At 48.7% G+C, this 18,786-nt stretch overlaps 4 protein-coding genes across 4 annotated transcripts; 1 reads left to right on the forward strand and 3 right to left on the reverse strand.

The window, feature by feature from the left end:
* Nucleotides 1–1,174: 1,174 nt before the first annotated feature.
* CDV56_100362 (SGNH/GDSL hydrolase family protein) lies at nucleotides 1,175–2,360 on the forward strand (the record flags this gene model as incomplete). The annotated part of the gene is made up of 4 exons (XM_026753981.1): nucleotides 1,175–1,242; nucleotides 1,308–1,440; nucleotides 1,514–1,653; nucleotides 1,718–2,360. The coding sequence occupies 4 exons, from the start codon at nucleotides 1,175–1,177 to the stop codon at nucleotides 2,358–2,360; spliced, it is 984 nt and encodes a 327-aa protein (XP_026617353.1).
* Nucleotides 2,361–3,102: 742 nt separating this feature from the next.
* On the reverse strand, nucleotides 3,103–5,691 carry DBP2 (DEAD-box ATP-dependent RNA helicase DBP2; the record flags this gene model as incomplete). The annotated part of the gene is made up of 6 exons (XM_026754277.1): nucleotides 3,103–3,317; nucleotides 3,383–3,511; nucleotides 3,999–4,106; nucleotides 4,165–5,133; nucleotides 5,191–5,357; nucleotides 5,639–5,691. The coding sequence occupies 6 exons, from the start codon at nucleotides 5,689–5,691 to the stop codon at nucleotides 3,103–3,105; spliced, it is 1,641 nt and encodes a 546-aa protein (XP_026617354.1).
* A 513-nt stretch (nucleotides 5,692–6,204) lies between these two features.
* Nucleotides 6,205–11,241, reverse strand: CDV56_101144 (putative thiamine biosynthesis protein (Thi-4); the record flags this gene model as incomplete). Its single annotated transcript, XM_026754763.1, has 11 exons — nucleotides 6,205–6,697; nucleotides 6,751–6,850; nucleotides 7,482–7,895; nucleotides 7,953–8,061; nucleotides 8,127–8,192; nucleotides 8,260–8,410; nucleotides 8,462–9,006; nucleotides 9,066–9,148; nucleotides 9,249–9,430; nucleotides 9,493–9,566; nucleotides 10,879–11,241. 11 exons carry the CDS (start codon nucleotides 11,239–11,241, stop codon nucleotides 6,205–6,207), a joined length of 2,580 nt encoding a protein of 859 aa, XP_026617355.1.
* Nucleotides 11,242–13,938: 2,697 nt separating this feature from the next.
* On the reverse strand, nucleotides 13,939–18,537 carry CDV56_102251 (DNA-directed DNA polymerase alpha catalytic subunit POL1; the record flags this gene model as incomplete). Its single annotated transcript, XM_026755870.1, has 5 exons — nucleotides 13,939–14,922; nucleotides 14,975–15,715; nucleotides 15,773–16,330; nucleotides 16,380–18,098; nucleotides 18,151–18,537. The coding sequence occupies 5 exons, from the start codon at nucleotides 18,535–18,537 to the stop codon at nucleotides 13,939–13,941; spliced, it is 4,389 nt and encodes a 1,462-aa protein (XP_026617356.1).
* Between the last annotated feature and the right edge of the window lie 249 nt (nucleotides 18,538–18,786).

Here is an 18,786-nt window from a genome sequence, read left to right on the forward strand (position 1 = left end):
GTATATAGGTATGTATACCTAAAGTTTAACTATAGAATCTACCTATATTATAATACTTTCTTAAAAGATTTACTAAACTATTTTAAAATATAGATACTAAATAGTATATATCCTTATTTTCAAGCTATATAAATAAATATGTTGAGGGTAATCCTCATAAGAATATGGCCTCGAATTCATTGAGGGTACGGAAACTTTTGGGGCCGACTGTAGGTCACGGACATGCTGCGGTTAGCTCAAAACAAACAACACCCAATCATACTCTCGTGATATCTTGGGTTAATTTACCTTTCGCGACGCGCAAAGGACGGACTCGGATTTTCCGAACTGGCATTATCAAAGTGGAAGCTTTGCCAGTTTGTAACTTGAACAACTTGAGGCTCCAGCAGCGGCACGTTGTCGTCATGTTATGCTGCTATGCACAAGATGACAATCTTCTCAGCAGTAACTTCAACCCACTGCCGCACGAGACCACGATCTAGTCTACTAGGCATTGTCTAGCCCTTTAGAATGAAGAGCCTGAGATCCGCAGGGAAGTTGAGCCTCAAGCTTCAATCCAGTGCGCAGATAGGATAGCTTGGCCACCTCAGTTAATCTCGTCCTTTGTCGCTCATCACTGGATCTTCCAACATATCAAAAATTTGGGGATGGGCTTGACCATCGAGTCTTTGTCATCAAAATGACTGCCAGAAGCTTTTCATAACATGAATGAGGCGATAATCGAGTCAATCCTCGCCAAAATACGAAAATGGTCTACCAAACTATATATTTGTGTAATCATCATCGGAGGCGACAGATCGCTCGGGTAAATACCCGCCGCAACCTCTGCTTCCCACGATTTGGCTTTGAAGATGCAGGAATGGGACAAGCCCCCGGCTTTTCAGACATAGACCGGATCATCTGCATCTGCCAGCCAGTACCATTGATTGACTGCGGAGAAATATCGTCCGTCGACCTACGGGAACATGGACTATTTCCCCGCATATGCAATTGATATTTGCGGGGTTGAGGCCATTGATATCAAGGTGTCAACCCTGGTCTGGGGCAGATTGGTTTCTGAAATGTGCATATTCGCATATTCGTCAGACCAGATCTTTCTCTCTAGTGTCACCGAAGACGATTGCGACAGATGATTGCGTTAACAAGGAATCTGGCTCTCGCGGCCCTCGCCTCTATGGCAGCAGCGCTTCCTGCACAATCGGGTAGCAAGCACGCGTTTGACTGGGATGCCACTAGACATCTGTCGGTTCTTCATGATCCTGTACCTGTGCCTTTAAAGAAGATGGTCACTGATCCACATCCTGCAGACTTGCCTTTGGCGACTCATACACATACGTCCAAGGAACACATGGCCGTCAGAACTTCAGCTTCATCGGCGACCAGCTGAACTTCGCATACGATAGGCAGACGTTACTGACCAACAAGATTGTTCAGAACCAGGTTCGCTCCACCGCAGCGCTCACGAAGACTGCTGGCTGCCATGAACGCTGACCTGCATCACGCTTCCTGCTAGACTGCCACGGCCGAGGGAGGCCCAAACTGGACCGAGTTCCTGACAAACTGCGGAGTCAAGGAAGGATTGACCTCACCACTGAGCTGTAAGAAGCAACTGTGGGACTTTGCCTTTGCTGGAGCAGACATCTCCGTTGAATAGTACGGGCCCTTCTCCAAGCGCTCGCGCCGATGAAACCCACCACTCACCTGACTGTTCCACAAGCACCCCCCTGCACCACAACTACACCGTCTCCCTCGTCAACCAAGTGACACAGTACGAGCAATACGGCCACCCCGTGCTCAAGAACATCATCAACCCACCCCGCACCCTCGTCGCCATCTGGATCGGCATCAACGACATCAACGACTCCGCCAAATACGCCGTCGACTTCCCCACATTCTACAACAGCCTCATGACCACGCTCTTCGCCTCCGTCCAGATCCTCTACAACCTAGGCTACCGCTCCTACCTCCTCATGAACCTGCCCCCTCTGGACCGCACCCCGGCCAACCAAGCGCGGAGCAATCCCTCACCCAACGCAACCCAGATAACCTGGTACAACAACGCGCTGGCCCAGCACGCGCAGAGCTTCGAAAGAGCCCACGCCAACACCGCCGTCCACGTCTTCGACGCCCACACAGCGCTCAGCCACATGATGGACCACCCGGCGCAGTATGGCATCGTCAACACGACGGATTTCTGCGTGGGGTACAGCCAGCCGGACATCGAGACGAATTACCAGGCGTATGGGTGCCCCACGCCGCTGGATACGTACTTTTGGTTCAACTCGGGCCATCTGACGAGCCATGTCCATGCCAAACTCGCGGAGATTCTGGAGGCGCAGTTGAAGGCGTGGTCGAGGTGACCCTGTCGGTTTTTGGTGGCTGTTTCGCACAAGACCCTCGTGCTTTGACGCCCGTGGTATGAGTACAAAGGAGTACATATAACATGAAACCACTAGCCTAAAGAGAGCGGTCTTGACTGTTTTAGAAGTCACTGGATAGAGGTTACTGCATTGAAGCGAATATGAGTAGGTCTTCATAGCCCACATTACTGTGCTCACCCCGGATGAATTAGTGGATTATTGGCACTGGGAATATCCCAACTAGGCAAGACGAGTATGGGTTCAAACCGAACTACATGCAATGGGTGAAGCTTTGCTACAATAGGTCTTAACATAGACACGAAACATTTTACTGTTAAGAAAAACGAGGATAGTACCCCTGTAACTTAATTCACTAAAACATTCAATACTGATGCGAATGCAAACTAATTGCACTGTCTAAAAACATTGAATGAGCGAATGGCCCCAAGATAACGACTTTTGAGATCACAATTAAAATGCCTGAATAGGATCTGCAAGATTAGACGATTCCAGCAGCGGCGAGGCCTGCTGCGGCCGATTTCAGGGCTCGACAAAGAGCATATGTAAGAACAAAACAATAACTCGAAAAAGTAAAAAAAGGTCTATCGTGTCATCGAAAAACGCCTTCCGTACCGAATTACGAAGAAAATCCCGAGGGAACTCATGAAAAAGCAAGGTCTACCGGTGACGATGGGTTACAAGCACAATGACGGACTGGGCGTCAAGGTCAAGATCAGTCAGTTTACCAACGGCGGTTGTTGCCAAGCGGGGCAGCGTTGGAAGCGGTATAGCTACCACCACGACCACGACCACCACCGCCGCGGCCACCCCAGCGGCCGTAACCGCCGTGACCGTGGCCACCGCCGCCGCTGTAGCGAACCATCTCAGCGAGACGGGGGTCAATCTGCTGCTTGGCCTCAGTGAGGATAGTAACCAAGTCACGAGCCTGCTTAGAGTCTGCATTGAAGAAATGTGTTAGTCATGACCATGAGTGACACGGGTAGTCACAAAGACAAACTCACTTTCAGTGGTAAAGAAGGTAATGGCAGTTCCCTTCGCACCAGCACGACCAGTTCGACCAATACGGTGAATGTAGTCCTCCGAGTTGTTGGGATAGTCATAGTTCAGCACATGAGTGATGTCGCGAACATCTTTAAACAGATTTAGGTTAGCAAACAGAGCATTAGTCAAAATAGCAACGAGGCCTAAGGCGCCCTTTTCAGTCATGTGAGACTTGATGCATCACTCTCTCACGGACTCTGTGGTCAAAATCCGTTTGTGGGCGGAGTCCATCAGCTGGCACAAGATCGCGGTCCTAGAGTAACCTTGGAATGCAGCTTCAACAAGTCGAAGGGAGAGAAAGCCCATCTCTCGACCAACGAGGTTCAAGAACAGAGATGAAAAACTCAGAACAGAAAGTACGAATCAATCTGCTACACTGCACTGTAAGTCCAAGGTCCTCATGGTATGAGCACCATTTTCAAGAGACCCGACAAAGCCTGGACGAGTCATGTTATACCAACATGGTTTCTTTAGAAGAGAGTCAAGCACCGTGCCATTGTCACACGACGTCAATGTGGGTGAGGGAGATTAGGGAGAAGAGGGAGGGGAGGGGGGAAAGTTGCGATTCAATCATACCAATACCACGGGAAGCCACATCAGTGGCCACCATGATTGGGCTCTTGCCCGTCTTGAATTCGTTCAAGACCCAATCTCTTTCTTGTTGCTGCTTGTCACCATGGATAGCTGAGCTTGTTGTTAGCAAGAGCACTGGGAAATGAGGAATGATCCAGAAAAGACTTACAAAGTGCGGGCCATCCGTCCTGGCGGAGGAAGCGAGTAATTTCGTCAGCAATGCGCTTAGTGCCGGTGAAAATGAGACACTTGCTGCCACGGGTCTCCATGATCTTCTCGAGGTGCTTGATCATCTTGTCGCGCTTCTCAAAGTCGGAAACGACCTCGACAATTTGAGTGATTCGGTGGTTAGCAGACAGGTCCATGGAACCAATGTTCACCTGAATGTAGTCGTTCAGGAAGTCAGTAGCAAGCTGACGGACTTCCTTGGGCCAGGTGGCGGACCACATGCAGGTCTGTCTGTCAGGGCGAATCTGAGAGATGATCTTGCGAATCTGAGGTTCAAAACCCATGTCCAGCATGCGGTCAGCTTCGTCAAGAACGAGGTAAGTGACACGGCGGAGGTTGGTCCGGCCAGCTTCCAGCATATCGATCAGACGACCAGGGGTTGCGATGCAGACTTCGACACCGCGGCTCAGATCACGAATCTGAGGACCCTTGGGAACACCACCATAGACGCAAGTGTTGCGAATGCGGGAAGACTTTCCGAACTTGCTAATTTCGGTCTGAATCTGAACAGCAAGCTCACGAGTAGGAGCGAGGATGAGGACAATGGGACCATCGCCAGGAGCGAGCAGAGGCTGAGCGTTGATGTGAACAATAGCAGGGAGACAGTAGGTGAGGGTCTTTCCGGAACCAGTTTCGGCGATACCGACGACATCGCGACCAGAGAGCGCCATAGGCCAACCCTGAGACTGGATGGCGGTAGGACGCTCGAAGCCTTGAGCCTTGACCTCACTCAGGACGTACTGGGGGAAACCGGCCTCGTCGAAAGTCTCGACGGGACGAGGCACGTTGCGTCCCTGTACAGTCATCTCGTGCTTCTTGCGAAATTCATCAACCTCGCGCTCAGAGCGAGCGGCAACATCGGGATGCTCCTTGTAGAATGACTTTTCGAACTTGGGGAGGGAGTCCAAATCTAGGGATAGCGAGTCAGCATCAAAGTCAGAACGGGAACCAAAGGTAATCGACTTACCCCATTCTTGCTTCTTCAGGCCAGCACCCAGGTTTGACATGCGATCACCACCAGCAGCTCCTCCACCGCGGCCATAGCCACCGCCATAGCCACCGCCGTAGCCACCACCGTTAGAGCCGGAGTAGCCGTTGCCATTTTGGTAACCGCCACTGTGACCACCTCTAGAGCTATATGCATTTGTTAGATATTGCGCTGAACGACAGATGTGAAGTATCGAAATTTCCAGAGATAACTCAAGCCATGATCGACGGCAAACAAAATGTCATGACATGTTGCAGGCTATTATCGCGTAGAGCGCTAGCATAGCAACGTTGAGTTGACCACAGGCGACAGAGGGAGAATCCCAGCACGCAGTATCCAACTCAGGCCAAGACGATGCATTTCGACAACACATCACTTGCGATATCTCCGGAATTTGATGGATTTTGTAAAGAAAGATGAAACTTACCGATAAGAATCGCCGCGCGACTCGCGCTGATAACCGCCACCGTAAGAAGACATGGTGTGGTTTTGTGTTGTTTTGATGAGAAACCGAAAACGACGACGATGAAGGGAGAAAGGGGAACAGAAAAGTCACAGCAAGTAGACTGGAAAGTACCTGAAGTAGGTAACAAGACTACTGAGAGAGAGATGAAGACGGAACAGTGTCCGACTCAGATAAAAAGAGAGAAGTACGGAGTAGAGGATGAAGAGAGAGAGAGATGGGGGGGCGAGGAGGGAAGAAAAAAAGATCTCAGCGGCAAGAAAAAGTGGAAATGAGCGAGTGAAAAGGAAGAGGAAGCGGCGAATAAGGGACTTTCCTGTTGTGGTTAGCGTGGGCGACTTTTTCTTTACCGCCTTTTTCGCCACAAGATCACGTGATGGACACGCCTTGATGATTCCTTGGGTCATCATCAGAAGGAATCATGGTCGTTTTTGCTAGTATTCTGAAACTCTAAGCTTACAATGTCTGTGTTTTATGACTACTGCACAGGCTTTAGCAAAGCTAAGGTACTTTGCAAACCCTGGTAACAACTAACAAATAGTGATCAGGAGTGGCATTTTTCCCTTTTCTGATTGAAGCAGCTTAACAATTCCCAGATGACCAGATATTGTCGCACAGTCCAATGCAGTCCGAGCTGTTGCATCCTTGATGCTGGTGTCTGCCCCTTGGCTGATCAGATAGTGCACTGCATCTATCTTGCCTAACTCTGCTGCTTTGTGTAGAGCGGTGCCAAGACCCATGAAGTAATATAGTCTCCATGAGAAATAATGACTCTCATATATCTTCGAGTTCAATGGCGCACCCCTTTCAAGGAGCATGGCTAGCACATCGACGATATCCGCCTGTCGGTCAATAGCACCCTTGCGGACATCTCCTCCGCGATCTAGAAGAAGCTTGATGGCGTGAAGCGAAGCACGTTCAACGGCATAAGACAATGGCGTGAGGTCAATCGAACATTGTCGGTTTGGGTCTGCTCCATGATCGAGAAGCCAAATGGTCATCTCCTCGTCTTCAATAGCATATCTGGGACAATGGTGAGTGAGCGACTAAGTTCGCTAGGTTGTACAGCAACTTACCCAAGCGCTGGAGGCTTCAGCTCGCTTGTCGGTTCATTGATGTCCCATTTGTTTTGGAGGAAGATGTTGAGCGTGTTCTTTGATTTATGCTTTATTGCCTCTAAAGCATAATCCTAGTGCATTGGCAACCCGCAAGGTAATAGTTCGAAGACAATTTCCGGGTAGTCTTGTTTCAAAGCTTCCAGCATCACTGAGTCAAGGTCACATACGTTGGATTTGTCACAGCCAGAGACCCATGAGTTTAACGTTATTTTAAATCTCTGAGTCTTTGGTGATGCAGGTAGCCTTCCGTTCTTCGATTATTTTGATCGGCGTTTGACGCGGGATATGAGGCAGGTCGGAAACATGCTGTCCTAGTGAGGGGAGGATAGACATGCCGGATAGACGAGGATTTGAACTGTAAAGAAAAGGGTTGCAGTTGATCGTTGTCTGCGCTTGGATGTTTCTAGAGGTTGCTGGAGTTGGGACTAGGGGTGACTAGGGATTTCGGCAGCGGTAGATGGCTTGTTAATCAGGCTATTTAATTCTAACCGGTAATTGTAGGATTGATTTTGTTGGTGAGTTTATATGGGATCCTTGTTTCTTCTGGAGTACTTCAGTTTGACTCGGTACTTCGGTCGGTGGGAACTTATGGAGGCAGGGAAATGGGCGGCTACCCAGATAGATCGTCTAACCTTGCCATCATATATTCTACAGTTAAAAGGTCAACTCTATACAAAATTTCTATGTACTTAATGAAGTCATGTGCGCTCGTGAGTGGTCACCCAATCCCATATCCCAGAAGCTGATTTCCAATTCCGTTGCCCGGATGAAGATCTTGATCAGTTCCTCCATCCGACTGGGTGAGGCCTGTCGTATGTGTGTCTCCAGTAGTTCTAAAACTCTTTTGTCAGGCACGTAGGCTTCGCGAAGAGGAATTGTATCCTTACCAGATCCCAATCGGACGGCCTCTGTGTAGTCTTCGGCAACATAATTCTCAATCCACTGCCAGTAGCGATTGCCCTCTCGAAGGGTGTGTTTCTCAGTGTGCAGTCGCTTGGCAATGGCTCCGTAACCGATGAGACAGGGTGCGAGAGCCATCTGCAGTGCGAGCCAATCCTCAGAGTGTCCCACGTCGAGAATGTACCGGCTGTATGCCGTACAGGCTAGATTGAGAGTCAGCAGCACTCAGAGAACAAGCAGCTGAAAGCTTGAATACTCACCAATGCTTTCAGGATGACTCTCCATCTCTGCCTTGGATAAGCCAAAGGAGGCACAGTAGTTCAAGTGCAAGGCTGTCTCCCGTTCGATATGTAATACGATCTTGGCAGACTAAAGTTTTGTCGCATCAGTGTCGATCCTTTCAATGAATACAATTTCTTGGTGAGCAAACTAACCGCAGCAATAGACGCCATGGATTTTCCTTTATAAGCAGCCAGCGAGTTGCTGCGGGCGAAATGGACCTGAAGGAAGCAGCAAGTCAGCAATCTTCAGATGATCAGCCTGGCGAAAGTGTCCAGGGATCCTTACCAAGTAGAGGTAGTCTTGAACCAAGTATTGCTTAAATCGCTCCACAGGGAGCTTGCCGCTGCCCAGGCCGTGAACAAAATCATGTTCTGTAAACTTCTTCCAGATCGGACGGACATCAGGTCGGGCGAGAACATACTCCAGGAAACGGCCGCTGAGGTTGCGTTAGTCGCATGGGCCAGGAAATTAGGATAGCAGGACCTACGGCGCAAAAGGCAAGGAATACACGGAGTGAAAGTGGTTGATTGGCCCACTTCCCTTGCCCATATCAACACTTGTCTTGATTCCCGCTTCGACAAATCGGACAGCACTGTGAACTGCTCGTGTCAGATCTTTCCCAAGAGCCAGATTGGCTGCGATGGCCGACGCCAGAGAGCAGCCCGTGCCATGAGTGTTCTTGGACACCAGGAAGTCAGTCTCAAAGAGGGTCGCGTTCTCTCCGTCATACAGAATATCGATCACTGTTGACGCATCTTCCGGGTTCTGCGCCGCCTTGTGGGCGGCTGTAAGCGGTAAATGACCGCCTTTCAAAAGGACGGCCTTGGGACCCAAAGCACGAACTTGCTCTGCGAGTTGAATGAGGTCGGAGAGGTCCTTCGGTTCTTGTACGTCCAGTCCGGCATCTTTTAGTAAGAGTTTCGCTTCAGGGACGTTAGGGGTGAGGATGCTCGTCAGGGGTAGTAGCTTTGTGCGCAGACTTTGAACAGCTACTTCGGGCAACAATTGAGACCCGCTCGTAGAGACCATAACCTGTTTATGCGTTTGATCTCAGATATCTTACTTCGAACAATTCACACTAATAGAATTACCGGATCCAAAACCACGGAGGGGATTTGATGCGAAGTCAAGGCCTCAGCGATGACATCGATTGTCTCTGCAGAGGAGAGCATCCCTGCGTCTCACTTAGCTGCAATTGCCGGACAGACGAGTAGAATTCAGGAAAAAAGGCGACAGTAACAAAGGAAATAAAGCCCGAAGCCTAATACTCATACCTAACTTGACAACATCTGCTCCCACATCTTCCAACCCAGCATTGATCTGCTTCTTCACAAACTGTGCAGGGACGATAAAGATGTCTTGCACCCCCAAGGTGTTCTGGGCCGTTAAACCCGTCGTCGCTGTCAGAGCATAAACACCATGAGCAGCGAGAACCCTCTGATCAGCTTCTAATCCACTGATTCATTTCATAGCGTTAGTCGGATATTTACATTCTTTTCTTAGGAAACGACGACATACGCGCCACCTGAGCTGTCCGAGCCGGCGATGACCAAAACCCGCTTGACGGACATGATAGGGATGGCAAGATCGGGCTGATCGATTCAGAACGGCCGATGGGGATAATTGATTCAACGAGTTTGTCTGAGAATGATTGGATGCGTTGTAGAACGCATGGCACTAGGATGAGAGAAGTGCCAAGTGCCAACAGCAAGTCCACCTCCCATCAGTGGGGAAAATTCCATTGCGGGGCTTTATTCGATAAGAGGCCGATAAGATAGATCACCCTAACTGACCCTTCCACCTAGTTTCAGAGTCGCCCGTTAGGGCAAATACTCAAAGGCATTTGATAAATGGACAATCGAGGTCCTTGATTCAGGTCATAATCATGAGCCTTCGCCTATAACTAGTCATTCAAACCTCCGCCATCTTGAGGTGCAAGAACAGACCACATTTATCGAGAACCAGTTTAAAAGCAGAACGAATACACATCAAGTTCTTCTATCAATACAGAGGGAAGCAATATTCAGCCGCAGGATGTTTATAATTTTTGCCAGAGGCTTCATAAGGATTCTTTGAAGGCCTTACACCTGTACAGCGTTTGATTATAACTCTCCCTATATAACTCTCCCTAAAGAAGATTAGATAAACTTGCAGACAGATGAAGATGATATCTTGCTTCCCTCTTATGCATCTATAAAAGCAGTCTGGAGCTCTTAAAGCACAATCCATACAATCTCGTTATGGATTGTACGTACAAGACAAATAGCTTTAAGACACCATTACTAGACATCATGGGAAGCAGTGCTACTCACTTAACTTTCTGTTGATTTGCCTTCCTATTAAGTAAGAAGTAGGAGTCATATGAATTCACCCTTAAATGTCTCTACTAGGTCTATCATGATCTTGATCTTACAGGTACATGGACCATCATGACAGACAATAGTGATGCTTTATTAAATGCTATTAAAGTCATCTTTCTATAGACCTTTAGTAAGCTTTATATTTTGCATCATGATAAAGATGTCTCTGCATATACATGCTCAACCCTTTAAAGAGAGGCTTAGGAGGCAATGATATCTAAAGATTAGGCGCATCCAGACTGGATCAACTTTAACATGCAGGCGAAGGCAAAATGGGTTAGTATATTCATAAAGTGGCAGAAGGTGCTTTACGCATGTATACATACTAAGATGGATCAAGCCTAGAAAGTTTTCAAGCTGGAAGGCATAATCCAGCACACTAATTTGAGAGAAGATGTAGCCAAATGTACATGGAGACCAACATATTTCCAATACAGCTTGTCACTTTTCTTTTCCAGATCCACCCCCCCTCTCTCCTATCCAAGGCCTTCTCGTCAATCAATCAAACCGACATAGTTAATCATATTCAATGCTTGGTGCCAACACAGTCCGAGCAAGTAGTGTCGTTGGGGTCGTAGGTGTGGGCGAAGCCATCATAGGTTCCAATCTCCGAACAGCCGCTGAAGGTGGGCGGAACGTCAATGCTCCAGGCATTGGCGCAGGTATAAGGCGATCCGTTGCAGCCCACAAATGCAACGTTTTCATTGGCATCACAGCCTTCGAAATAGATGGAGCCAACCCACGTGGTCCAGTAGCATCTACCGTCCGAAGTGTCGTCAGGGACGCAAGAGGCGGTCGAGGAGCCAGAGCAGCCCGAGGCCGAGTAGAAGTGGACGTTGCAACTGGCATTGACTACCAAAGGCAGAGCGACGAGGGAGACAAGGCTCAGAACTTGGTTGAATAACATGTTTGGAGTCGCCGGAGTTGCGAAAGTCTTGTGATTGCTGTCTGGTAGACTGAGGGTGGATTGTGGAAACGGAAATTGGCGTCGTATTCAAAGTCTCTGGAGAGTCAGCTATAGGGGTCTTTAGAAAAGAAGATGGAAGGTCTGAATAGCCAACATCTATGCGAATCTAGGCTATATTTATATGCGAAGGAGGCAATCCCACGAGGCCTGGAAGCATCTCCTTATTGGCCTCCATCCTTCATACAAATGTCTCAGAAGCTATTGCCAAATCAGGAAAACAATGAAAGACGGCGGATATTGAAGTAGGATGGCCTGGCTACAACCTCAGCATGATTAGGGCAAAAATGGCGGACTGACATAGAATAACTGTATTTTTCAGTTAACAGGACAGCTCCTCCAACTTTGTTTAACAGATGCCATGCAAGCCTCAGGTTCAAAACTGTTGATATCATGCGTGGTGGACTTGGTCAATAGACACCATACCTATAGATCAGATAAGGAAGGCCAATACCCATCGCCAGCAGCCTACCCACATCCTTGCAGATATTTTATCCCATCTTAAATACAACCCTTGGTCATGGTTAGGTACAAGCAGCCGGGATTGCATGCAAGATCCTTATTACCTAGAATCTCGCGTCGACTAGGAGTAGGCCCTGCTAGTCTGTATACTAAAAAATCACTAAAGAGTAGTAGTAAGAGAGCCATGTGTATCCTGCCAGTTTGAGTGTCGGAGAACGCCGTCATGTATCTGGTTCTTTATTTTCCTTTCTTACCCCCAAATGAACTAATAGGCACATTGTGTTGGAGGCCTTTTCTGAAACTAGTATAGCTATAGTACTTTCCACCCAGTTTAGTAGACCTAGCTAGTACTGATGCATAAATAAACTAAATGATTGCAAAGGATGGTTAGATTTTATACAAACGAACATGTAGACTAGCCAGCAAGACTCAATTGTTACCGGCCGTAGCCATTGCTCACCTACAGGTAGGTTCGCATGAGAAGAAGTTGCTGGGGAACTGTAGAAGGGGGTGGGCTGCCTTGATATCGTGGGTGTGCGGCTCCTCCAGAAGCTCGGTCACCTTTAGCTTAGCGCCTACTCTGTAGACCATCAAGCATTACCAAGCATTAGCCAAGTGTTCAAGTTATTAATGCTACGTAGCGATATCTCAGGGGTTATTCCGTAGATCACTCGGGCGAGAGAGAATGTATCTAACGCGAACAGGAAGGTCAGAATCACCCAAACGGGTAAGCGGGAATCTATATCAACAAGATGATACCTTCTTCATTGGGGTTGGCAGGGTCGCACCGTAGACTAAGGCTACTGAGAAGTCAGCCGTCTAGTAGTGTGGTGAAGGTTGGTTATGGTAAGTGAGGTGGCCTGTCAAGTTGCGGTCTCCAATTCCAAATACCGTATAAAATGATGATACCTAAGCAGACCATGCATCTTACGTTTGGGATTGCTCAATAGCACTTCTCGGACATCGCCGAAGTTGCAGCCATCACTCGTCGTATCATTATCTTGCCCTGTCCCTAGTAAGGGACTTGGCCGAGATTGGTGTAGGGCCGAACTGCGTCAGGATCGGTAAAACTTCAGGAGTGTGTGGAGGGCGTATGGCTCATGGGATCATGAGCAAAGTCCATCCCGTGCTCAAGGAAGGATATACGGCGACTCTCTCCATCCGGAGTCTACCTTTTATTCATAACTGTACAAAGCTTCCCCAAAGAAGCCTCTGCACACATACTCGCAGCGAACACTCCAAACTCCGCCGCCTGAAAGTGGCAGACCGTAACAGGATCGGGAACCCAACTACTCAGCTAGCGTTAGAGCTCTTTAGGAGATCTAGGGTACTAGCAAGGCTTCTAAGACTCTCATCCCCGCGCTCTGACATACTCCGGATGAAGACGTGGCTTCCACTCGGGAAACGGCGAGTACGCATCGGGCAGGACGAGAGATTGGCCTTGTAGGAAGTATTATTAGACCTACCGTGCATCCATTTCCTGCACAGGGGGTAGTCTGTCCTTCTGCTGCCAGCTAAACGAATGTGCCACGCGCAGTGTGGATCGAGACTACTGGCAACTGCGTGGGTGATTCTACAGTTCGTGTGATGGTATCATCGAAAAGAAAAGGCTGATCAGCCTGCCCTCGACCAGTTGAAGGAACGCTCTCGTGATGGTGGTCTATTACCTGATAGAATTCTGGTACCAAGTGGATCTGACAGCAGGCCTGGCGCACCTTTAGGCTTCGAGATCTCGCACTGTTTCGGTGGATGATCTCCAAGCCGATTAACAATCCTCAGGCATCTTCAGCTGTGATGAGCTGACCGACATGATGGAGTTTAATGAAGAATCGCGAATTTGACCTAGTGAGTTGAGAGTCTTTTGTTACTTGGTCAGATGTCTTGCAGAACGTGTACGAGGGAACTTGGTTCGTTTGGAATCTGATAACTGGACAAGCAGAACCAGTCTCAAGCGAGAGACTCGCGACGTACGATGAACTCGCTGACTCAATTCCTTTTGAATATTACAGAATGCCATTCATGCATTGGCCAAGCGAAGAAATGCTACCAGTCATCATACAAACAGTGAAATCATTACGCTATCCACAATGACGCAGACGAGAGCCCAAACCATCCAAATGTCCCTGTATATACAAATTCCAATGACCCCAGTCAAATATCGCATGACAGCAAAATCATTTACGGAAGCATGAACCGGAAAAGGGCATCCATTTCAACCCACTGTCGGCCGCACTTCTTCAGATAGCCATCCACCACACCCTTGATGGTGCCGAAGCGAGTGCGATTGAATTCGACCAGCGCTGCGATGCTGTCTTTCTTTTCGCCGCTGGCCTCCTTCTGGGCATTGGCTTTAGCCTTGTCCACGTCCCAAAGACCTGCAAAGTAAAGCAATTGGTTGTACATCTGCTTCTCTGAGTACTCGTACGTCATACGTCCAAGGCAGCCCTCGGCGCGGCCACGAGGCCCGAGGCATCGATGCCCATAAACGCTCATTTGACGAGTTCGGTTGCCGCATGCAGAGTCATCACAAACCAGCCAGCCGTCGTAGTACTTTGACGTTTGAGCACGAATCTGACTCTCCAGTTGTGCAATTATCGTCAGCACGGTGAAAGGCCTTTGACATGCTTGGTTAGGGCAGACAATGCCGTTGGCTGTACACATGTGAGTCGACGCCACGAGTCCCTCAAAGATAGACTTCTCTTTGCAAGATCGACAAGTCAGCGTAAGCCGAGCAGCATTCTCGAAACGCACAGAGTCTGGAATCTGTGACTCTAACGGAAAGATATCTGCATTCTGCTGGTTGCTCCCACTGGACGTATTGATCTGATACTTGCGAACATCCAGACCCAGACATTCAGCTAGCCGAACTGCATCAGTCCCCGGAATAGGCGCACAAAGACGCTCAATGGGAGGGAAAATCTGCTTGAGAAGGTAAAATTCAATATCGGGCTTGAGACCGGAATCGGATTTCATGACATCTTGAAGGGTGTACGACCGCTTCGCAGGTGGTAGCGATGAGGTCTCCGAGTCTCCGTTCGTCACAATGTACGAAATGACGTCGTTGGGTCGAATTGTCTTGCCACGGGCGAGCTCACGCAGCGCAACTTGTGCGGGAGGCATCGTCTCCTTGTTGGGGTATTCTTCTGGCCGTTTCGACAGTTTCTATAGAGAGCATTAGCAACACAAAGGAGATCGTCAGGGGGTGCAAGCTTACCGTGTAAATAACGTATTTTTGAAATGGAATCTGGTATCCACGCATTTTGTCGGCCAGGTCTCGAAGGTAGTCGTGGACCCGATTGAGAACCAGCTCTTGATCCTCACCGGAGAGAATTTCATTGAGAAGTCTTTGAGATACTTCCTTTGATAGGGCACAGTATTCACGACGTTTCATGTCCAGACCTTTGACCTCGAGCTTATCCACAAACTTCCCGTCGACCTCAGTCATGTTGACAGCCGCATACTTCTTTTTGGCGTGCAATAACAGGCGACGGAAGATGTTGTCGATATCTATCTCCAGGAGCCGGTATCGTTCGTTGACGGATTTCTTGAATTCCTCGCCAACCTTGAGTGCATCGCTGATAGTTTCCATGTTGGTGTTAATCATAACAGAGTCGGTATCACCATAAATGACGCGGAGCTGCTTTGATTCTGCAAGCTCCTTGGTGCTCCTCAGAATCTCACGACCCTTGAAAGTTGTGAGCATGGCCAGAGGACGAGCATAGAAACGACTCTGCGTATAACCCAAACATCCATACATGGAGTTAGCGGTCAGCTTAAAGGCCAATTGCTTGGTGTCCCACAAAGCAAGCTGTTCTGGTGTTGCGCGTTTGTCTTTCATCAATTTCTTTACTTCGCGACGGCGACCAACAAGCGTGGCAATGAGTTTAGGAAGAATACCCTGCTCTTGATCTGAGGAAGGAACTTCGGGCACTTTTTCTTCATTCTCATTTTCGGCCTGGAAATCACATTAGTAGGTGTTGCGAGTAGGGCTTGTCATCAGTTGAGTGCTTACCGTGGCGGTCCGCTCCACGGTCGTGAAGCAGATATTGTACTCTTGGATGATACTTGGGTACAAACTGTTGAAGTCCATGACCAAGACAAACTTGTCATAGAGACCCTTTTCGGGCTCGAAGACAAGACCTCCTTTGTATTTGTCCTTCTTCTTCTTGTCACCGGCATCATCATCGTCCCCATCCTGATTTTTCTCTTCTGCCTTCTGTAGCTTGGATGAGTATTTGTCAGGGCAGATGTATTTGTTTCGGTGGAACTCATGCAGCAAGATGTATTCGTTACGCTCAGCGCGAGTACCACTGAGGGTTCGGGCCCAGGAATTGCCAGCAATGTTTGTGAGAACTTTGGTGAGCGACAACATTTGCAGCCGTAACACCAGCGCAGCAATAAAGTAGGTGTCTGCATCGCAGTGGTTCACAAAGTTCATGAGACCTTCTTTGGAGGTAGCCCAAGTCTTCAATGCCGCCTCAGTATCCAGTTCCTGCCGTGAATTGCCGTCTCCAAGGTAGAGTTCGCACATTTCTGTTAAGCTCCATGATTGGCATTTCATCATGAGAGACTGGTGATGTTAACGTACAATCCTCGGCTTATTGCCATGAAAATCTTACCTTTCCCATGTCGTTGGCTACATCGCACATTAATCTTCCAGCGATCAAGTGCCTTTCAGCGAAGAATCCTCCGCCTTTGTTGAAGCTCTTGGGCCACTCGCCACGCTTTAGACGTCCAAGGCGATGCCATCCGGGGGTCTTCTTTTCTTTTAAGCGACTGAGCAGAATACTGAGGTCGACTTCTTGTAATTGATGTCCCATAAGGACATCAGGATCCATTTTCTCGAACAATGCTAGAAATTTGCTTAGCAGAAATTGTTCGCTCTTTTCCAGCATGAAAGTGCCTCGTTGGTTGCGTGTCTCAGCCTCGAAATGAAGTGGGTACGAAGAGCCAACTGGTCGCATGACAGTGAACGTCTTGCAAGGGAGTCTCTCGGGAGGAGTAGTGTCTGTGAGTGAGACGTTTTCATAAACACGTGCACTTGCCACCAAAATTTCTTGCTTGTTCTCCTTTACATTAAGTTGAGTCCTGAAAGCAAGACTCATGAGTGTAAGGGGCGGCGGCTCCAAATTCTCGGTGTCAGGCACAGGTGTTATGGAAGCAGGTCTAGCAACCTGGCACTCGAACTTGCACCATGATGCATTGTTGACAGCTGTAAAATCGGCATCCTCGATCTTGAGCCAGCATGGACCCATGATGTTCTTCCAGAGCACAAATTGCTCGAAGAGAGAGGTGTTAGTTCCGAACACATGAGAGAACGTTTCACCCTTGGTTTCCATCGGTAATGTCGGCTTGTCGTACGGATAGAGCAACTTCAAGTACTCTGCTTCCTTGGGAATACCAGGCAATTCAAATGCGTACTTGCGTGTGCACGGTTTGATCTTATGCATCCCGACTTTGAGCCTAGACATCATCTCGTCAACCTCTTCATAGACGTCTTTCATATCCACCTCCTCATCGGTCACTCGACCATGTTTATGTCTGTACTCGCGAGGAAGAAAAAAGAGCTTTCGTAGGATATTGTCGATTTTGACGAAAGCACTGACATGCGAACCGGTCTGTTTGTTCTTCACCTTGCCAAACAAGCATAAGCTCCCGTTGACCTCCGTATAGTCGAGCCAAAACATGCGCAAACTTCCGTCTTCTTCGATTACATCCTGTGCACGAAGCTTACCGAAAGCCCGTGATTCCGTTGCTGGACTGCTAAGGACGTTCAGTTTACTCCGGACGTCATTCCAAGAAGCGTTCAGAACGTCCACAGGTGCTTTCGCGGGAGAAGAGTTGTCAGGAGTTGTATAATTCTCCTTCTTTATCTTCGGAGGCGGACGGCTTCCAGCCATGTTAACGCTCGTCATTTTGGCTTCACTTTGTCCCGTTGCTGGAGCAATCTCCATGAGATCATTATCCTCTTCATCAGATTCTTCCTTCTTTACGTTGACACTCGACTTTCGCTCAACTGCTTTGCTGATGGGGGATGACGGCATAGGATCACTCATGGCCACGTCGCCGTCATCCATTGTAGGGAGTGGTCCATCGTCGTCTTCGAACTCAAGGTCCGGTGCTTGGTTGACGGGCGAGACCGGCTCGCTGTTCTCGTCCTTTCTGCTGATCCTCTCGTTTCGTGGCTTCGAGGCTAACGGAGGGGAAAGAATGCGGACTTTGCGTCGAGTTTCCGACTTGATCACGTTCTGTGTAGGAATATGGTTCGAAACGACATTGGTATCGACTTCTCCGAGGAGATCGGCCATGAAAGCATCATCTTCTGCCGTGGCAACCGGCTATTTCCATTAGAACTGATCCCAGCCATCGTGCAAAGTAAATAACACTCACTTTCGGTTTCGGAGCAGACGCAGCAGGTCCACTGTTGAAGTATTTTGAGATACCATTGTTGATTTTCTCTTTTCTCTGCTTCTCCTCTGCCCGCTTCCTTTTAGCGGCTTTACTTCGCGCGGGTAACTCGTCATCGTCGCTTTCGCTGTTGTAGTCCGCTACTCGTTCGTTCCATACTTCCCGACCATCATCCGCGTATCCTTCACCGTTGTCGTCGACCACGAAATCATCCTGGTCCAGCCGATTACGGATAATTTTCTTGTAGCCTTCGTCATCGACCTCTTCGTAGATGTCTTCCTGTTCTTCAATCTCGTATGTCGATAGACGTTTCTTTCCTGCTGCACGCAGAGCTCGCAGCTCTGCCAACTTCGCGCGTGCGGCAGACATGGCGCGATAATTTCGGTTGAATTATCAATGGATGGTCATCAATGACTTCGCCGGTACTCACTGGGTTCTACAATTGCCCAGTGATTGAACCTTGAATAGTGTGGATTGGGGAAGGGATGGCAGTCCATGCGGGCTATCGCGTAAGGAAATGACGACGCGTTGGGGACGCGGTTTGGACGCGCTTCCGCCAATCCCCATTCAGTTAAAGTGGGCTGGTCTATTAGGTCTCCGACCATTAAATGATCATCC

The sequence above is a fragment of the Aspergillus thermomutatus genome (assembly GCF_002237265.1).
Source record: "Aspergillus thermomutatus strain HMR AF 39 chromosome Unknown NODE_24, whole genome shotgun sequence".
Taxonomy (NCBI): domain Eukaryota; kingdom Fungi; phylum Ascomycota; class Eurotiomycetes; order Eurotiales; family Aspergillaceae; genus Aspergillus; species Aspergillus thermomutatus.